Source organism: Doryrhamphus excisus, chromosome 14 (genome assembly GCF_030265055.1).
Source record: "Doryrhamphus excisus isolate RoL2022-K1 chromosome 14, RoL_Dexc_1.0, whole genome shotgun sequence".
Classification (NCBI taxonomy): domain Eukaryota; kingdom Metazoa; phylum Chordata; class Actinopteri; order Syngnathiformes; family Syngnathidae; genus Doryrhamphus; species Doryrhamphus excisus.
The window spans coordinates 9,952,692-9,974,307 of NC_080479.1; the positions used below are offsets into that span (position 1 = coordinate 9,952,692).

Consider the following 21,616-nt stretch of genomic DNA (forward strand, 5'->3'; position numbering starts at 1 on the left):
TGCGTACTTTAACATATTTTTACATTTACACACTAAGTCTGCACTTGCCGACATAACAGATAATACCACAATGCATCATTAAAGAGTGGGACATGGAGGATAACAAGCGTTAGCAACACTAGCATAGCTTTTTGTGCTAGTATGTTAACATGACGCTCACATAATGCTAGGTTAGCCATATCGTATCATTAAAGAGTGGGACATGGAGGACAACAAGCGTTAGCGACACTAGCATAGCTATGTGTGTTAGTATGCTAACATTACGCTCACATAATGCTCGGTTAGCCACAAGGTATCATTTAAGAGTGGGACATGGAAGATAAGCGTTAGTGACACTAGCATAGCTATGTGTGCTAGTATGCTAACATTACGCTCACATAATGCTAGGTTAGCCTTGGTTAGCCACAAGGTATCATTAAAGAGTGGGACATGGAAGATAACAAGCGTTAGCGACAGTAGCATAGCTATGTGTGCTAGTATGCTAACATTACACTCAGAAAATGCAAGGTTAGCCTAGGTTAGCCACAAGGTATCATTAAAGAGTGGGACATGGAGAATAACAAATGTTAGCGACACTAGCATAGCGATCTGTGTTAGTATGCTAACATTACGCTCACATAATGCTAGGTTAGCCACAAGGTATCATTAAAGAGTGGGACATGGAAGATAACAAGCGTTAGTGACACTAGCATAGCTATCTGTGCTAGTATGCTAACATTACACTCACATAATGCTAGGTTAGCCTTTTCTTTTTTGATGTCATCGTGACTTCATAGAAACCGGCAATTTCTAAAGTGAGCGCCTCATCTCTGGAAAGAGGTTGGGTGCTCATAAACAGGCTCTGGGGACACACATTAATGTGAGAACATCATTAAAAAGTCACTTGTGCACAACAGGGGAGCTTTAAATAAACACAAGGGCTACCTTCAAGCACCCTCATTTATCGTTGCAGATTAAAGCCCCCGCTTGGTTTCACAGGTAGCTGTCCTGTTTAGCACCTGTGTCGCTTTAAGAAGAAGTGCTAATTACAAAGCAAAAGATGCACTGAAAAGTAAGAGTCTGTGTGGAAATAAGAGCTGTGTGTACCAACGTCTAGACAAGGTCATCTCTTCATGTTGTCTATTAAATCATTCATTCATTCATTTTCTACCGCTTTTCCTCACGAGGGTCGCGGGGGTGCTGGAGCCTATCCCAGCTGTCTTTGGGCGAGAGGCGGTACACCCTGGACTGGTGGCCAGCCAATCACAGGGCACATATAGACAAACAACCATTCACACTCACATTCATACCTATGGACAATTTGGAGTGGCCAATTAACCTAGCATGTTTTTGGAATGTGGGAGGAAACCGGAGTACCCGGAGAAAACCCACGCATGCACAGGGAGAACATAGAACATGCAAACTCCACGCAGAGATGGCAGAGGGTGGAATTGAACTATGGTCTCCTAGCTGTGAGGTCTGCGCGCTAACCACTCGTCCGCCGTGCCGCCTCAATTAAATCAATTATCCCAAAATGCTGTGTAGAGACTATATTATAGCTTCATTGGAAACCGATAAAATCCCGGTCTAAAGTATCCACAAGGTTTTAGGACTCAAGTGAGGATTGCGTCCCCCCCCCAGTAGGAAGTCCATCATCTGTGCAGCTGTCCGAGGCCACTCTTAAGATAGCGCTAAGTCCCCTTTGCCTTCTTTAGAGTCCACCGAGACCCATTAAGGCCTTGCTTCTAAGTGTAGAACCTGTCACAGCTCCATGAACACCGAAAAGCCCGGAATCCTTTTAGGCATCTGGTTATGCTTTCAAATGTCAGCTTAATCAAGATCTTATTTTAGACCCTCAGCGCTTGAATAGGTCTTACCGGTACAAGTCACATACATGAGCTGAGCCGGCGCTAAAAAGGCTGGGCTTACTTTAAAAATTGCACTGTTTTGGCTTGATTATGCAAGCTGTAGTAGAATTCACCTGAGGACACAGCACAGCTCTGCACAGATACAATATTCTGACCCAGTGTCAGCGCGTTCTATGGCAAGTGGAATGAAATGCTTACAGGCCCAAAAGTTGGCCAGCATGTTCTCATGAGACTTTGGTGGGAAGTTTTACAAAAAGCTTGCCAAAAAAAGTTGAATCTGATGTAGTATTTTTGTATTGAAAAATAAGAGCAGTAATTAATGAGGAAGAATGAAAGTACGGAGGCTATTTAGCGTTGCCTCTGCCCCCGAAAAAGTGAAAGTTAAGCTTGTGTAAGTGACAACTGTGCATCTATTGTGTTTTCCACGTTCCATTTCCATAGTGAGACCTGCATATTAACCAAGCTACAGCAACATTATTGTAATTAATATTGTTACACCAAAGAACTACTTTACTGGCGTAGTGACACCCAACCACACTGGCTAGCCGACTAGCAACTAGCTTCACCACCCACTCGCTTACGATGCCGCAGTCCACATTACAATGCCTTCATTACAGTGTTAGTTTGTACTAAATATTCAAGAATTCATTCATTCATTTTCTACCGCTTTTCCTCACGAGGGTCGCGGGGGGTGCTGGAGCCTATCCCAGCTGTCTTCGGGCGTAAGGCGGGGTACACCCTGGACTGGTCACCAGCCAATCACAGGGCAAAATATTCAAGAATACATATTTTAATTTTTTTTCCCCTGGTAATCAGTGTATTCAATAGTAATAAGTGTAGGCCACAAAGTATCAATTAAGAGTGGGACATGGAGGACAACAAGCGTTAACGACACTAGCATAACTATGTGTGCTTGTATGCTAACATTAGGCTCACAAAATGCAAGGTTAGCCTAGGTTAGCCACAAGGTATCATTAAAGAGTGGACATGGAGAACAACAAGAGTTAGCGACACTAGCATAGCTATGTGTGTTAGTATGCTAACATTACGCTCACATAATGCTAGGTGAGCCACAAGGTATCATTTAAGAGTGGGACATGGAGGATAACAAGTGTTAGCGACACTAGCATAGCTATGTGTGCTAGTATGCTAACATTACGCTCACATAATGCTAGGTTAGCCACAAGGTGTCATTAAAGAGTGGGACATGGAGGATAACAAGCGTTAGCGACACTAGCATAGCTATGTGTGCTAGTATACTAACATTACGCTCACATAATGCTAGGTTAGCCACAAGGTATCATTAAAGAGTGGGACATGGAGGATAACAAGCGTTAGCGACACTAGCATAGCTATGTGTGCTAGAATGCTAACATTACGCTCACATAATGCAAGGTTAGCCTAGGTTAGCCACAAAGTATCAACATTTAAAAGAATTTAAAGAATTCAACGAATTTAGTGGTCTTGATATTTACTGTATGTGAGTCAGAGGTTTTCTTCCTGTCACTCTCACACAGTGACGTGAGGACAGAAATGAGTGTCTGAAAGGTTGTTAGCAAGTTAGCTAACAAGAGAGGAGGAGTTATGAAAGATTAATGTTGTCTTCAAGTTATTTGTTTTACTGAAAGTACCCCACAAAAACTACTCCCAAGTGAATTATTACTACCTTTTTCACAGATGAGCTTGCACTCCACTATTGGCACAGTCAACTTTGGGACCTATTATGCAAATTTCTACCTCTGTATTTTTCCAGCTGGACTCTACAAAAGTAACTTTGCACGGCACGCAATTAAAAATAAAACTCGTCCTGTTGTTTTCCACTTCCCATTAGGAAGTTTGCCCATCCAAGCATGAATTAAACAAGGGCCAGTCCCACTCCAGATGCGGCACAATTACTCCCAACTACAACACTTCCATATTCACTTTAAATGAAGGAATATCATATAGGGCAGGGGTCTCAAACTCAATTTACTTGGGGGCCACTGGAGCTAGGGTCTGGGTGAGACTGGGCCGCATCAGGGTTTCCAAAAAAAACCCAAAAAATGCATTTATTAAAAACAGAAAAATGAATAAACTTTGCTTTGGTTTCGATTTTCTACAATAAAAGCTCTGATAAAACATTCCACTGTTCTCAAATATCTTACTTTTTATTTTTCTACACAAAATGTAAAAAATAAATAAACAAATCAAGAATAAAGAAAATCAATCAATCAGTAATAAATAAATAAATATAATAATAATAATAAAACGGCAAATAATAAAAACTTAAGAAACCACATATAGTTGGTGGGTAGACAAATTATTTTTTTCAGATTAAAATGAACAAAGCATTATTAGAGCCCTGTAGACATGACAAAACACGACTATAGTCACATTTATACTCTTTTTATTTACAACATATTGCGCAACTGCAGGGTCTTGAGACACATGCTAACTCGCAAACTAGAGAGCTAGCGACCTAAACGGTAGCCTTCAAGTTATTTCCTTTAAACTTAAATAGCCAAAAACTTACCACTTCCACACGGATAGGGAGGATAACTATTAACAGTTATTTAACCTTTAACATGAACATTAATCAAACGTAATATTTTTTTCTGGGTACATGATACCATACAGCATCCATATCAAACTTACGCGGGCCGCACTAACATTAAACTTTCATATCAAGGCGGGGGCCTCAAACTAGTGTCCTGCGGGCCACATTTGGCACACGGGCCGCGTGTTTGAGACCCCTGATATAGGGCATATGTGGCGCCCCCTAAGGGGTTGTTACTTTCTGTGAGATTCCACGTTTAACAGTAAACTCTTTTTTTCCGCAATTCTGTTAATGCAGAAATCATAGCTAGGGCTCTCGGTAGCACCCGTGTCTACGGAAAATCCATTTGCACTATTGATCTTTTCCCAGTAATTGATTCGAGCAGCCTTGTGAAGGGTTAAATACTCCCTAACAACGATGGAAACAAGGAGGAAAAAAACATGTCACAGTTTGGAATACTGTGATAGCTGTGGAAGGTGCTGCTCATTATTATGATTCAAGCTCATCGTTGATAAAAGTGCCTGAGATGAGGTCTAGATAATGATGTTCATTAAGCCCCACAGTTTTATCCTCACATTCCCCCCCCTCTTTGACCCGCCCCCTTCTCTCAGACTAATGACGTTTTTATGGGAAACTTCATTAGGGGAAAGGATACTGAAAACCATAAACATCCTAATTGTGGGATAGGGTGGCCTTGCTGTGGTCCTTTCATGTTAAGGTCCATTGGAAAACAAAAGGATTTTATGGTGATTTATGGTTCAAATGGTTTGATTTATCTTGGGAGCTTACTTCCTGAGAACTTTGGCATCCTTGAGGCTGGCTGTGTTGTTGTACACAGTGGTGTGCTGCTGATAGCCTAATGAAGACAAAGCAGGGCGTGCTGGCTGGTGCTGTGCTTAAACACAGACTGTGATTCGTCACCGCAGGCTGCTGTAATATTCTACTTTGCTTATTTGTGCACCTTTTTGGTGCAGTAAAAGGTTCGGTGCAGGTGGTCCTCGGGTAACATACTAGTTCCATACCTGGACTGTCCGGTTTTGGTGTAAGTCGGCTCTTATACTGAAATTAAGTCACTCAGACTGTACACAGAAGAAATGAAATATATATCAAATACAGTAATAAAAAGCTTAAATACAAAGTAAAAACAGTAATGTTGTCTCAATAATGGGAACACGACGCTGCTTATGCTGTTGTCACTGTCCATTTCATAGGAGCAGATCATTTAACATGTCGAAAGATACCATCTTTATCCTTCATGTTGTGTCACCATTGCTTTTCAGTACCTTGGACAGGGCACGTAACCAATGTTCATTCATTCATTCATTTTCTACCGTTTTTTCCTCACAAGGGTCACGGGGGTGCTGGAGCCTATCCCAGCTGTCTTCGAGCGAGAGGCGGGGTACACCCTGGACTGGTGGCCAGCCAATCACAGGGCACATGTATAGTGTATAGACTGGTCATATATTTCATCTCGTTTCATATTATCTGCATATTGTAGTTGTACATAACTCTGGGTAAAACAGTTGATTTTTATTAATACTTGGGTTGTTTATTCTTTTTATATTGTGTATTTTTGTACTGCTTAACTGATTCAGTAGTCTTGCTGCTGTGCAATGCAAATTTCCCCACTGAGGGACGAATAAAGGCATATCTTATCTTATCTTATATAGACAAACAACCATTCACACTCACATTCATACCTATGGACAATTTGGAGTCGCCAATTAACCTAGCATGTTTTTGGAATGTGGGAGGAAACCGGAGAAGACCCACACATTCACGGGAAGAACATGCAAACTCCACATGGGCGAGGGTGGAATCGAACTCTGTTCTCCTGTGGGACCTGCGTGCTAACCACTCATCCACCGTGCAGCCCACTCAGCGTGTTATGATTTTTCACTTTCACTTTCACATGCCGACCCCAGACGTAATACTCGTAATACTCAACAAAAACAAACAAAAGTAGCATCGTGACTGTGAGCACAGTTGACTGAATCAACATGGCCTCCGTGGTGGCAGACGTGCCGTGCACTCTCGTTCACAATTAACAGAATCAATGGTATCCCTGGTGTGTGCAGTTTCTAAAAGTTTTGTGTTTAAAGAGAATATTTGATGATGCTGTGTGTTTGAATCCTAAATGATGGAATACTATTAACCTATTTAACCGGCATTGAGGAACAACCCAATTTAATATTCAGCCTTCTGAACTTGGCTTTTCAGTGTTGTTGATGTTTTTGCTAATTTGTCCACATACTAAACAGCATGTTGCATTAGGAGCTGCAGACATTTACGACTGTTAGACACGGCTGGCTTGCTAAATTCACCCTAACCTTTTAAGGTTCCTGCCAAGCCAATTTGTTTGCGATTTTGAACAGTTTCACCTCGTCACGCGGCAGTTTGGATGAGACATAATTTGTCGCGCACACTCTGGCAGGTTCGAGAACACTTTGATAATCCTCCTCACTAACAGGGAAGAAACGCCAAGTTGAATTCAGCCTGCAACTATCGAAACGATGATCAAATAAGTATATGAAGTGATGTCATCTCGGAGGTGGAAGCCTTGAGCATTCTGGCAATCCTTTACAGAATCTAAAGTTCCATGTGCACTTGAGCAAGAGTATGTCAGTTTTTGCAGTGAAATGCGTCATTTGTCTTTATCCATTACCACTGAGTTTCCCAGATAAGAAGCATCGGCAGGCCGCGAGCGGTGTCTTGTTACTAGTCGGATGTATCCCTGACACTTCACAGGCCGCGGACTGAAATGAAGGAGGCGCCACTCGAGGGGCTCCTCTCTGTCTTAATCCGCGGACATTATCTTCGACACTGTAAGCGGGTCTTGGCTCGTTACCTCGCAGTTGAGAGCCAGCCTGGCAGGGTTGCAGAGAGGCAGGAGGAAGGAGGGAGGGCCTCCCCGACCGCTCAGAATGTAATCTCCAGATTAGGGGGGCGAGACGAATTCCTGCTGCCAGCCTGACCTTGTCGAGGCATTGCAGGAGCTGGAGTGAAATTAAGATTTCAGCACCGGAGAGAGCTTATTTTTTGGGAGGGGTAGCATTTCTCTTTGGGAGGGGTCACAGCCTTGACACTATGATTTACGCTAAATGTGTGTGGTCACACTGGCAGCGCTCTGGGCAAACCGTTTCTGGCACCGCAAGCCTCGGCCCTAACAATCCCAACAAACACAAACATGAACGCTACTTTGTCCTCATTTAATGAGACACGTGCAAGCGTCTCCTTATGCAAATGCACTTGAGTATTTTCAAAGCTAAACAGCAATAATGAAGTATTTGCAGTTGGCATTCTTGGAAATCTCTCTCTATTCAACTTACAGTGGCCTTACTACTTACATTTAAATGTAATTTCTATTTGATGATGTAAGCTGACTCTTCCATTCCTGACTTGCAGCACACAAAAGGGGTGAAAATGTGTGAAAAGATGCTTCCCTACCTGCTGACCGTGCTATTATTGGACAAAAACACCACACCGTGCCACTGTTATTGAACCCTACATTTGGACCACTAATTTCTCACACAGTTCATACACATTTTAACACTGGGGTGTTTAGCAGAATCACTCCCATCCTTGTCTATCCATCCATCCCATCCTTGTCTATCAATCCCATCCTTATTCATCCATCCCATCCTTGTCTATCCATCCATCCTTATTCATCCATCCCATCCTTGTCTATCCATCCATCCTTATTCATCCATCCCATCCTTGTCTATCCATCCATCCTTATTCATCCATCCCATCCTTGTCTATTCATCCCATCCTTGTCTATCCATCCCATCCTTGTCTATCCATCAATCCCATCCTTGTCTATCACTCCCATCCTTGTCTATTCATCCATCCCATCCTTGTCTGTCCATCCATCCCATCCTTGTCTGTCCATCCATCCCATCCTTGTCTTTCCATCCATCCCATCCTTGTCTTTCCATCCATCTTTATTCATCCATCCCATCCTTGTCTGTCCATCCATCCCATCCTTATTCATCCATCCCATCCTTGTCTATTCATCCATCTTTATTCATCCATCCCATCCTTATTCATCTATCCCATCCTTGTCTATCTGTCCATCCCATCCTTATTCATCCATCCATCCCATCCTTGTCTATCTATCCCATCCTTATTCATCCATCCCATCCTTGTCTATCATCCATCCCATCCTTATTCATCCATCCATCCCATCCTTGTCTATCCATCATTCCTTATTCATCCACCCACCCTTGTCTATCCATCCATCCATTCCATCCTTGTCTATCCATCATCCCTTATTCATCCATCCACCCTTGTCTATCCATCCATCCATCCCATCCTTGTCCATCCATCGATCCCATCCTTGTCTATCTATCAATCCATCCCACCCTTGTATACCCATCCATCCATCTTTATTCATCCATCCCATCCTGATTCATCCATCCCATCCTTATTCATTCATCCCATCCTTGTCAATCCATCCATGCCATCCTTGTCTATCCATCCCATCTTCTACTACTTAGCCAAAGTCGGGTTGCGGTGGCACCAGCCCATGACAATAGGTCCAGTATTCTTTCCCCCTGGTTTTTGTACACAATCTATTAAAAGGTATATCCTATTGTTGACTGACATTTATGCAAAAATAAAAACTCTCGCCGTGCCTCATTTTTGACGTGCTCCAGACATTTAGTGTTGCATAGGTGCAGGTCACTCGTTTTCATATCGCAAAGAAAATATATAGGTTGTCACTTTTGTCACTGCGCACGATTAGAAACTGAAAGCAACGCGGCCGGGAGCTAACATATGTAACAGCACTTAGGCCATGAAAAAACACCACGCTGCGACGCTTAATTGAAATGTCAAACGTTTTTCTTATTATTTGCACCTAAAAAAGGGACAGGGCATAAACGCTCCTCTAACTCCTGTCAGCATGCCTTTATTGCCTCTGAAAAGCTTTTCAGTGCGAGAGGCAGACATGGCCAGAAGGCACCATACGTAGATAAATACCACCGTGAGATGAATGCCACCCTGTAGCTTGAGCCACCAGTGCAAAAAAATACTAATAAAATGACATGAATTGCTTTTATGTGCATTAAACTGTACAGCGGCAGTCAGTTCTGCTACATTGAATCACAATATGAGGATTTCCATTGGCTTTTTTTTTATTCATGCAGTGTATTCACATGTTGTGGTGTCTTCATTTACAGCGTGAGACTTAAACTAATGTCACACTTTCCATGAAAACTATAATGAGCACTTGGATGACTCGTGTTTGTGCCCCAGGAGTGGGGACTCATTATAACGTTGCACAAATATTTTTCAACCACATTGTCTCCTTCCAAAAGGTTTAGCACATTTAAATGAATGCAACACTAGTTCCTTCTTGTTTTTATATATATATACTACATGTAGTATATCTGTTATGTTGAGCCGTCATCATTTTTATGTTATGCGACTCTTCCCACAAGAATGTAATAGAATTATAGAAATATATATGTAATAGAAAACCTGACATATTTACAACAGTTTCTTTTCAATAATAAATACCATCAGGAAGCATGGTGTTAATGCTAACGTGGTATTACTTATTTATATCGAAAATTATTTTATGTCTACTATGGGGCAGCACGGCAGTCGAGTGGTTAGCGCGCAGACCTCACAGCGAGGAGGACCAGGGTTCAATTCCACCCTCGGCCATCTCTGTGTGGAGTTTGCATGTTCTCCCCGTGCATGCGTGGGTTTTCTCCGGGTACTCCGGTTTCCTCCCACATTCCAAAAACATGCTAGGTTAATTGGCCACTCCAAATTGTCCATAGGTATGAATGTGAGTGTGAATGGTTGTTTGTCTATATGTGCCCTGTGATTGGCTGGCCACCAGTCCAGGGTGTACCCCGCCTTTTGCCCAAAGACAGCTGGGATAGGCTCCAGCACCCCTGTGACCCTTGTGAGGAAAAAACAGTAGAAAATGAATGAATGAATGTCGACTATGATGGGTAATACAGGTGTAAAAGTGACTATAGGGGTGTTATTTTATGTCTAGAGGGCTCTAATGATGGTAAAACGCCTACTTAGAAGGTGGTTTTCTAATGACTATGGAAATATTCAATTTATTAATATTGAATTCTACTTTATGGACATTCAGTGTGGTCGGGCCTGGAATAAATGAATCACGATAAAAAAGGGATGCCTATTGCTCATAAAAACATCTCGCTCTCCAGACCCCGAATGTAAGACAAAATGTTTTTTTCCCAATTTTATTCTTAGGAAAAATTGGTGTCAATGAAGTCAATCTTTCTTTTAGTATACCCCCCCAACAAAAAAAGCTGCTCATCATTTTGCTGATTCTGCGTCATTGATCCACTTTGTCTTAAAATTAGCATTGTAGCTTCTCCTTTGAGACAATTTTTTTTTCCAGGTCACTAGTGTGTGTGCGTATTATTTGCCGGTTTTCTTGGGCAAGTTAGCAAACAACGGCGAAGGGGGAAAAAACAAGTGTGAAAAATTTCTGAAGAGTGGTCGTCTTATATTCAGGTCAGTACAGCAATTCATTTTGTCATATTTTTTTTTGTGAATGTTGCAGGTAATTGCAGTAAAACCAAAGTAATCACAGGACTGCACACGATATACACTTGTATTTACAGAAATATAAGACGACACCTCTTATTCAAGACTTGCTTTGTGCCACCTGTTAGCTTGCACGTATAAATCTCTAGACCCCCAATCTTCAACATTCATTGGGGTCCAAACTAGCTTGAAAAGATACATTTGCACAAAAGGCAGCGGAGAGAAGTGCCCGGTCAGCAACCCTGCGTTTCCACTGTGGGAAGTTTAGCTACGGAATTACCCAAGCGGGATAGTGTACAATTGACTAATTAGAAAATGGGCTGTCTCTGTCCACCAATTACAGGACAGCAGTGTGCCTTAGCCCCACCCACCACAAGCATATCAAATCCACATTAAGGGTCGGAAACGCAATAAAATGCGTACAAACCGAACTGAAACATATGGTGGAAAACAAGTCCCCCCCCACAGAGCTTACCAAGACATTCATTAAAAGCAGTCTCATTAGAATACGATGCATTGGCAGTGGAGTGGGGGAAGCAACACAAAAGGCACATTGTGGGTCTCCTCCTTCAGAACAGCTGTTAATGATGCCGAGGTGATACGCAGTTCACGTAAACGACTGAGATCTTTTCTCAAAAAAAGTGCGCTTTGTTCCACTCATCCAAAGCAGCAAATGACACCAGCTGAGCGGGTTAGCCACAGGTCAATGCCGAACGCAAAACGTCACATTTTCTTGGTCTCGAGGAGAAGTAGCTGAAGCACAACATACAGTACGAGAGCGTTGATGGAGGAATCTCTCTCGGTGTGTTGCTAGGTGATGCATTAATATTAATGTTGTTTTCTTCCTAAGATTGCGCTCCACCCTCAGGATAAACGGGCTCAAAGATATCTCTACTCCCTGATAGCTCAATTATCCTTTATCCTTTAAAAAAAAAAAAAAAAAAAATCATATCCAAGCTTTTTAATTACGCCCTGCAAGTTTAATGCAGCGGCGGAAGCTTTATCAGAATAATCGCATGCACATTTTTTTTGCTTGTAATTTTCACATAGCATAATTGAAAATGTGTATGTAGTTCATACGTGCTGTTTGCCCATGAAAACATGTTTGACTTCATTTATGTCCTGCTGTTATGAGAATAAAAGCTCTCACTTTACAATGAGGTGCACGCAAATACTGCAGTTACTGAGGAACTCATGAGGAACTAATGAGTGGAGTGGTTACTGTGGAACGCAGGCACATTCGATTTCATTTGCAAATTGGCGCTTGACTTTTTCCACCATTTTTTCCAGTTTGTTTTTTTTCCCATAAACCTCTCCGAGATGCCCTTTCTGCAAAATCATTTTCCCGGCGCTGAAAGGCCGCTGTTATCCATCTGATTAAGTGTTCAAGGTTATGACTCTAAATACATCAAAGTCTACCGCAGCTACATGGAAAAAAGATGTCGGGACAAACGTTTATTTATTTTTGCTGTAGCGTGTAAGCGTCCACGGGTGTTAAGCACATGAAAGAGACTGTCCAAGTAAATTGCCATGAGCTCAAATGAAATGAGTTTTTTTTTACAGCACCTGCCCGTGCATGAGTGACACTGAAAGAACTACGCATTTAATTTTGCTGATCATTTGTACTGCTTGTATTTTTGACAACCTGAATAGACTGAGCTGCTTTACAAAGTGAATGTTTCCTACAAAGGGGGGGCTTTGTTTCAAATCCACAAAAAGTAATGGGAGTTTTGAACTGCTGGGGTTATCAGAGTGAACGTGTGTTAAAAGCAAGACAGAATGAGGCAAAGATTGATGGAAAGATGCTTATTTAGCTCCTTTCCGTGTGAAAGATAGCATTTAAAAGCAACAACAACTGACTGACTGTTGCTGACTGACTATGACTCCATGATTTAGTTGCTACTATACGGCTTTTTTTAAATGTTTCTTGTGTTTCGTGATGGGTGGTGTGATATGCCTGGGGGATTTGAAATCTGGACAATTCGCGTTACAATGAAATAAGCTCTGCTTTGTGCTACTCGTTTTCAGGAAATGTTGAATTGTGCAAGTGTAAACAAGAGTAAACATCAGTAACTATTACCAACTAGACTACGGAAATGGGGAATTGGGACTTTTATATAACATTTTGAAATGATGGTCAATAAAATGGCTGACGTCCATCTAACTCTGACAATCAGAGACCCCAAAAAGCCTGGTTTGGGTCCCACTTTGAGTCTGAACCCTCGGCTTGGAGACCCCTGTTAGAGACTTTTGTATTGACCTAAATATAAGACTTATATTCCGTTGTCTTATAAAGTAATCCCTCATCCATTGTAGTTAATGTAATTCCAGACTTGACAGTGATAAGGGCGGCACGGCGGTCTGGTGGTTAGCGCGCAGACCTCACAGCTAGGAGACCAGGGATCAATTCCACCCTCGGCCATCTCTGTGTGGAGTTTCCATGTTCTCCCCGTGCATGCGTGGGTTTTCTCCGGGTACTCCGGTTTCCTCCAACATTCCAAAAACATGCTAGGTTAATTGGCCACTCCAAATTGTCCATAGGTATGAATGTAAGTGTGAATGGTTGCCCGCCTCTCGCCCAAAGACAGCTGGGATAGGCTCCAGCACCCCCGTGACCCTTGTGAGGATAAGCAGTAAAAAATGAATGAATGTTTTGGTTTGAACTTTTTTTTTTTTTAGATTTGAATGATGGCCGCATCAAATGTGGTCATGGGTTGTTTATGCTAAATGGGCCGCAGGTTGCTCACCATGAAGTAAAACAATGGCTGTTTTTCTAATTGTATATTATTTTCTTTTGCATGTTATGTTAGTTTTAGATCCAGCATCCCTGACCCTTGTGAGGATACGCAGTAGAAAATGAATGAATGAATGAATGAATATTCATAGTTACAGCATAGAAAACCTGTTTACAACAACATTTTTAGAGACCTCTACAGTTGAAATAGCACCCCTATAGTCATCTTTACACTCATATTACCAACTACATGAGACAATATAAACCCGGACACCCAATCCCAACAAGAGATTCATACATCTTTTGCGTTTTCTTGTGGGAGAGGCAAAAAGAGGTGATGACACAACTCAATTTCACTTCAGAGCAATTTTAAGATGAACAGAAAAATCACACATGACAGAGAAGTGAGAGAGCGTGGAGGAGTGTAGCATGCAGAAGGTTACACATTTCATGTTTATATAAACACAATATTCTGTGTGCCAGTCCAAATAGTCTAAAATGGCCGATACTGAAGGGTTTGGATTTTGAAAACCATGATAGCAAGAAGCCGCAAAATTCGAAGTGAAAATGTTCCCGTATTGGGGCCCATAGGTCTTATTGAATTTCAATGAAAATGACCACTTTCTCCCGTCGCATTCAGACCGCGGACGTGTACCGCTCGCCCACACTGACCCACAGCTTGCTTCTCTTCTGTCTAGAAATTGAAAAGATTCAGAAGGACGAGGGCAAGGAGGAGGAGAAGTTCATCGACGTCGTCATCAACAAGAACATGAAACTGGGCCAGAAAGTTTTGATACCAGTCAAGCAGTTTCCTAAAGTAAGTGGAGATGTGGATGTGATATCTGCTGCTGCATCGTGAAGACAACCTGCTCCAGCTGCCATTGCAATTCCTTACCGCTGCTCCCTTTATGTTGTTGGGATGTTTAATGTTGTTGGATGACATTGTAGCCGATAGAACTACATCCAGGAGCTTTTGCATTATTACAACTGTAATATTTTATACACACACACACATCTCCATTACACTGACCTTGATCAATGCCACTTTGATGTCTCACCATATTCATATGTCCATGAATATTTATGAATATATGATTGAGGAGAATTATCTCACGGCGGATTTCATTTTCTTGCCTTTTGCGACGGATTTCTTCTTACGTGTTGTAAATAACATCCATTTTCACGCTTCCTAGACGCATTTTTCTTAAAGAATGAGGTTTCTTTTGGTGCACAACAAACAAACAAAGTGGCACACAAACGCCTCAAAGGAGGGAAACGTAAAGGCTGACACTCACTCTCTTTTCAACTGTAATCTTCTGTAATCACGCCCCAGAATTAAAATACAAAATAGAAATTTGATTTCATTCAATTCAATTTAAGTTTAATTCATTTCATTTTCATTCAGTTCCTGCAGCTGGCTAATAAGATGATTCCTGTTCTTCGATTAGCCATCATTTAACTGTTTTAACTAGAGCTTTGAAAAGATTACGATTTTTTTTTAAATCAGATTAATTGCAGTTTTCAAATTAATTATGATTAATCGCCATGTCACACTATGTCTAAAATATGCTCATTTTTACTGACCACACATACACGTATAATAAAGACGTTGTTGCGATGTATGGAGTGTCCCTGAATGCATCTCGTGGGTTGATACGTACTGTACATAGTCCATGGTGTTGGAATCGCACTAAAGTTAGGTGTCACTGTGGAGAGCTACTGTATAGTAGCTTGCCATGTTGCGTATGCTTAATAATGTGAAATAAATCAACATAATCGGTTAGCGCACAGGCCTCACAGCTAGGAGACCGGAGTTCAATTCCACCCTCGGCCATCTCTGTGTGGAGTTTGCATGTTCTCCCCGTGCATGCGTGGGTTTTCTCCGGGTACTCCGGTTTCCTCCCACATTCCAAAAACATGCTAGGTTAATTGGCCACTCCAAATTGTCCATAGGTATGAATGTGAGTGTGAATGGTTGTTTGTCTATATGTGCCCTGTGATTGGCTGGCCCAGGGTGTACCCCGCCTCTCGCCCGAAGACAGCTGGGATAGGCTCCAGCACCCCCACAACCCTTGAGGAAAAAGCGGTAGAAAATGAATGAATGAATGTCTACTATGATGGGTAATACAGGTGTAAAAGTGACTATAGGGGGGTTATTTCATGTCTAGAGGGCTCTAATGATGGTAAAAAGCCTACATAGAAGGTGGTTTTCTAATGACTATGGAAATATTGCATTTATTAATATTGAATTCTACTTTATGGACATTCAGTGCGGTCGGGCCTGGAATAAATTAATCACGATAAAAAAGGGATGCTTATTGCTCATAAAAACATCTAGCTCTCTTGACCCCGAATGTAAGACAAAATGTTTTTTTCCCAATTTTATTCTTAGGAAAAATTGGTGTCAATGAAGTAAATCCAGCACCCCCGCGACCCTCATGTGGATGAGCGGTAGAAAATGAATGAATGAATGAATGAAATTGACATAATCAATGAAGTCAATTAGTCACCGCCGTTAACGTGCTATTTTGGACAGCCCTTGTTTTGCCATGAAGCCAGTCAGTCAATACGCCGAAACGAATTAAACAAGGCAACATATAAATCTAACAACTTGCCACCTGAACACATTTTGCTTTGACAGATTTGATAAGTTGAAGCTCTGATCGGCTGTTTAGACTCCAACAGCCCACCGGGGGGAAGACAAATTCAATTTGTTCTATTAGGCAGCCAGCGATGGCAAAAGTCATTGGTCTGAATTGAAGTGTTTGAGCTGCAGAGCGTCACCTTTTGACTTTGGTACAGGTTGTGGCACGGCCCTTTTCAAACAGCCATTGAGGAGTGTTGTGTGTGTGGAGGATATTACATACCTTTGCTGGGAGTGCAGTGTGGGAAAATGATTGCTGGTGGCAAACACCTATCATCCTATGCCTGTCTGGAATCCTACATTATAATATTTTCTCTTAACATTTTTGTTGATGCTTGTTTTGGAACCTCAGATGACAAAAAACAAGCGTAGAAAAATAATTATTTCTGCCCAACTGTCGAGAAGGCAGTGTCTTGTCTCTGTTAGGAGTGCTTATCAACACAAAATAGAGTAAATAAAATTAAAATAAATACATATTTTAAAATACATAATGTATTATTATTTTTTAAGGATGTCCGATATGGGCTTTTTTTTTTGCCAAAAAATTATATTCCATCTCTGTGTGGAGTTTGCATGTTCTCCCCGTGCATGCGTGGGTTTTCTCCGGGTACTCCGGTTTCCTCCCACATTCCAAAAACATGCAAGGTTAATTGGCCACTCCAAATTGTCCATAGGTATGAATGTGAGTGTGAATGGTTGTTTGTCTATATGTGCCCTGTGATTGGCTGGCCACCAGTCCAGGGTGTACACCGCCTCTCGCTCCAAGACAGCTGGGATAGGCTCCAGCATCCCCTGCGACCCTCGTGAGGAAAAGCAGTAGAAAATGAATGAATGAATGAAAATGATATTCTGATACTGATATGTGTAACATGACATATCCCCTGTGGTGGAATGAATGGTGTGTTATATACAGTATTTTTTTAGTATCTTTTTTTTATGATCGGGAAAAAAAATCTGTACTCACGCCGTGTTGCATTTTTATGCCGTATCGGGCCGGTAATGATCATACATCCCTAGTATACCGTATTTTCCAGACTACAAGTTGCACTTAGCACTCACATTCATACCTATGGACAATTTGGAGTGGCCAATTAACCTAGCATGTTTTTGGAATGTGGAAGGAAACCGGAGTACCCGGAGAAAACCCACGCATGATGATATTTATAGGTTATCACATGGTTGTGCCAGTATCAGCCCTGCACGGGGAGAACATGCAAACTCCACACAGAGATGGCAAAGGGTGGAATCGAACCCTGGTCCTCCTAGCTGTGAGGTCTGCGCGCTAACCACTAGATCGCCGTGCCGTCCAATTAGACTTTGACAGTGTGAATTTGACTCATATTTATATTGCATTTTGAAGTCTTATGCATTGATCGTGTTTAGATCCGACAAATCGTAAGTCAATTTTATCAAGCGTAGAATTAGGATTTGGACCATGGCAGCTATTGAACTCCAATGGGGCTTGGGGGGGGGGGGTGGGGGGGGGGGGTCTCCTGTCTTGCTCATCGTAACTAAGTAGTAACGCTGGGAACACCGAGTGTAGGTAGGATTGCAAGGTTTATAGTGTCTTTGTGTGTAAATGTCTCACAACATGGGCACTTAAGTGCGCACATTAGCCCGGAATTTATACTACCGTATTTTCCGGACTATGAGTCGCACTTCTTTTCATAGGTTGGCTGTTCCTGCGACTTATACTCCAGAGCGACTTATAAATGAAAAAACTGTTTATGTTCCATAAACACTGGACACCTTTTCTGTTCATGTTTATTTTTTGTGTAGCTGAATAAGCATTGTGTTAGCATATCTTACACCTATTCAGCCTGTTCTCTATTCTTTTATTGTTAGAACTTGCCTTCCAAGAGGACGTAATGTCTGTTTTGGTCAAGTAGTTTGGAAAATAAATTACCTGCAAAAAATGCGACTTATACTCCAGTGCAACTTATGTATGTTTTTTTTTTTTTTTTTTACTTAATTATGCATTTTTGGCCTTGTGCGACTTATACTATGGAGCGACTAAAAGTCCAGAAAATACGGTAAAAAAATTGTATATTTACAAATGTAGAAATACATATTTTAATTGTTTAAATCTAATTAGTTTGTATTTAAAACACATTTTGATGCCATTTTTTGCCAGAGTCAATACTAAAATATCCTAAATATGTTTTGGCTTATCTTGGGGATTACATTTGTGGTTCCTTTTTGGGATGTGCCATCTGTTGCGTATATACATATATACATACACACACACACACACACACACACACATATATATATATATACACACATATATATATACACACATATATATATATATATATATACACATATATATACATATATATATATATATATATATACATATACATATATATACACACATATATACATATATATATATATATATATATATATACATATACATATATATATATATACATATATATATATATATATATACATATACATATATATATATATACATATATATATATATATATACATATATATACATATACATATATATATATACATATATATACATATATACATACATATACATATACATATATATACATATACATATATGTATATATATATATACACACATAGTATATACACATACATATATATACACACACACATATATATATATACACACATATATACACATACATATATATATACACATATATACACACACACACACACACACACACACACACACACACACACACACACACACACACACATATATATATATATAGTATATATATATATATATATATATATATATATATATATATATATATATATATACAGTATGTTGATAACATTGGTTCTTCATTTCAACTGCCATTTGTCAAAAGATGCGAAACGCCCCCAAGACTAATGGAATGTTTACTCCTCATTTGAATAACCAGAGCTCTAATTGAAAACGAGCTGGTTGTTTTGTCGGAAGGCACTCCCGGCCCAGTTCCGAAGAAGCCCAATAAGGACTCCCACTGGTTTCTTTCCAGTTGAGAGTGTGGTGTTCCTCCCCGCCTGGAGCAGTGATTTATCCATCTCCTCTACTGTTTCCTGTCCTGCTGTCCTCAGCACAATGACTGTGCTCTGCTTCTCTCTGTAATACATTCAGCAAATGATGAAAAGATCTCAGACGCCTGCCCACAAAAACCCGCTCCCCCGCCACCGCCACCCCTTTTTCTTCGCCATTCTTTACCCCTGCATCTGCTTCCAGTTGTGGGTTATAAATCACACCTGCACTTCCTGCTTTTGTCTTTATCATCCACATATATTTTCTTCCCCCTTTGTTGGCACCCGAGTGGAATCACGGTTTCATGTTTTCTGACTGATATTTCCCTTTTTGTAATTTCCTAAAGCGTCCTCTTTTATTTCCCAACATCGCATCGCAATCCTCTGCCGCATTGTAATGACATCATAAGGAGTCCAGACGGGTCACATAATCCCTCATGATACCACCAAGTATTATCAAAAGCCCCAAAAGCATTAGTCACAGGAGGAGAAGATGTTTGTTGTTGATTTATTTCTTTTGGTAAAACTCATACATATAGTATTTATATGACAGATGCTATTACCACCCAAAACGTATTGAATGTGCTTTTACACGGAATATCATTCCATACAATATGTGCGGACAGTGATAAGTGGAGGACGCAAAAACGGTGATACAGTAAACCTCGGATATATCGGACTCGGATATATCGGAAATTCGCTCACAACGGACAGATAAACAACCAATTTTTCTGTAATGCATTTCCAATAAAAATTCATTGCATATTTCGGATTTTTTATAACGGATTTCGCCTATTTCGGACAAAATCTCCAGTCCCGTTCCAATGCATTTCCATTAAATTTCCCTCGCATATATCGGATGGCCGCATCGTGGCGCTCCGATTCGCCGAATCGTGACGGGCCGCTATACGACGTCATTTGCAGCGTTTGCAGCGTTGCCTGCGCGTCCAGGTACATTGGAAACATAGTCAAGGAAGTGCCTTTTTATAACGGATAAAATCCGATTTACGCATATACCGGATATAAATCCGATATATGCGTAAAACGGACATTTTCCGGTATAAGCATTATAACGGATTTCGCTTATATCGGACAAAACCAGTGGGAACAATTGAATCCGATATATCCGAGGTTTACTGTATTTCATAGGTGCTACTTTGTATAAAAAAACGGTGATACTTGCAAAGCCAAATATTTCATAGGTGTTACTTTGTATAAAAAAAAGGTTATTATTGGCAATGCATCAATCAACAGCTTGACGCAACAACTCCACTTTGCATGAAGCCACTCAACCCACGCGTTCCATAAAGCCTTCCATATACAGTACCTTAGCATTCACATAAATTGCTGTTATTGTAAAACCCTCATAGCACCACAGAACCAAGCACTCGTTACTATACTGGAGTGAATGACTATCAAAGCCTCCCAATAAGCTGTGTGAACAAAAGGCAGGAGAAGAATGGCGGAGGTGAAGTGGCGTTACCTCCTGCTAGCTAATTGATGACTTTGACGGTTAAAAGAGACGGCAGTGTAAGTCACCTGCAAAGGAAACGCACAGTAAGGCGGGAAGGCTTTGGCTGCCTTTTGTCTCACTTTAACCACCTCCAGCTGAGGCTAGAATTGGCTTTGGCCCGTGTTGATGTTCCCTTCACTTTCATGGGTCCCTGAATGCAGCACTTGCTTGGCAGTGTGATAAGCCGAGCATTTCCGTGACCTTGTCAAGATTAAAAAAACGTACATGCGACTGACTTTCGTGACCAAAAGTGATATTTGCTTGATTAATCGTCTGTATTGATCCCACCGGGAAGGAAAGAAAAGGTTTTACTAGCGTTAGTGAAAAGCCACGTAGAATTGACATCTCGGTGCTTTATCTCAAGCGCACATGATTGATACTCACTTTTTCCCTTTTGTCTCTCTTTCCCGTAGTTTAACTTTGTCGGAAAACTTCTGGGGCCACGCGGGAACTCGTTAAAAAGGCTACAGGAAGACACCCTCACAAAGATGTCCATTCTGGGCAAAGGGTCCATGCGAGACAAAGAAAAGGTAAGCTTTCTAACGTTTGTGTGAACTTCTATCTTGATATCACACTTTATCTCGGAGTTTTACACTGTACTTGGTGTTACTGCATAGCAGCAGTAGTACTCCAGTCCATGTAATACGAGCCACTCTGTTGATTGGTTTTAATGCATCATGAGTTATAGAAGAAAGTAAGAATGAAAAAAAAAAGGATGGAACATGATTAACTATTCACTGCTTTCATTCTTAATTCGTCCATTAAGTTC

The 21,616-nt window shown here is 41.0% G+C and overlaps 1 protein-coding gene across 1 annotated transcript in view; it reads left to right on the forward strand.

Moving 5' to 3' along the window:
* Window positions 1–21,616, forward strand: part of khdrbs3 (KH domain containing, RNA binding, signal transduction associated 3) — a 92,372-nt gene that overhangs the window by 28,251 nt on the left and 42,505 nt on the right. Inside the window, exons 2-3 of the mRNA XM_058046658.1 lie at window positions 14,356–14,474; window positions 21,261–21,377. Of these exons, the coding sequence (XP_057902641.1) occupies window positions 14,356–14,474; window positions 21,261–21,377 (236 nt within the window). The remainder of the gene's footprint in view (window positions 1–14,355; window positions 14,475–21,260; window positions 21,378–21,616) is intronic.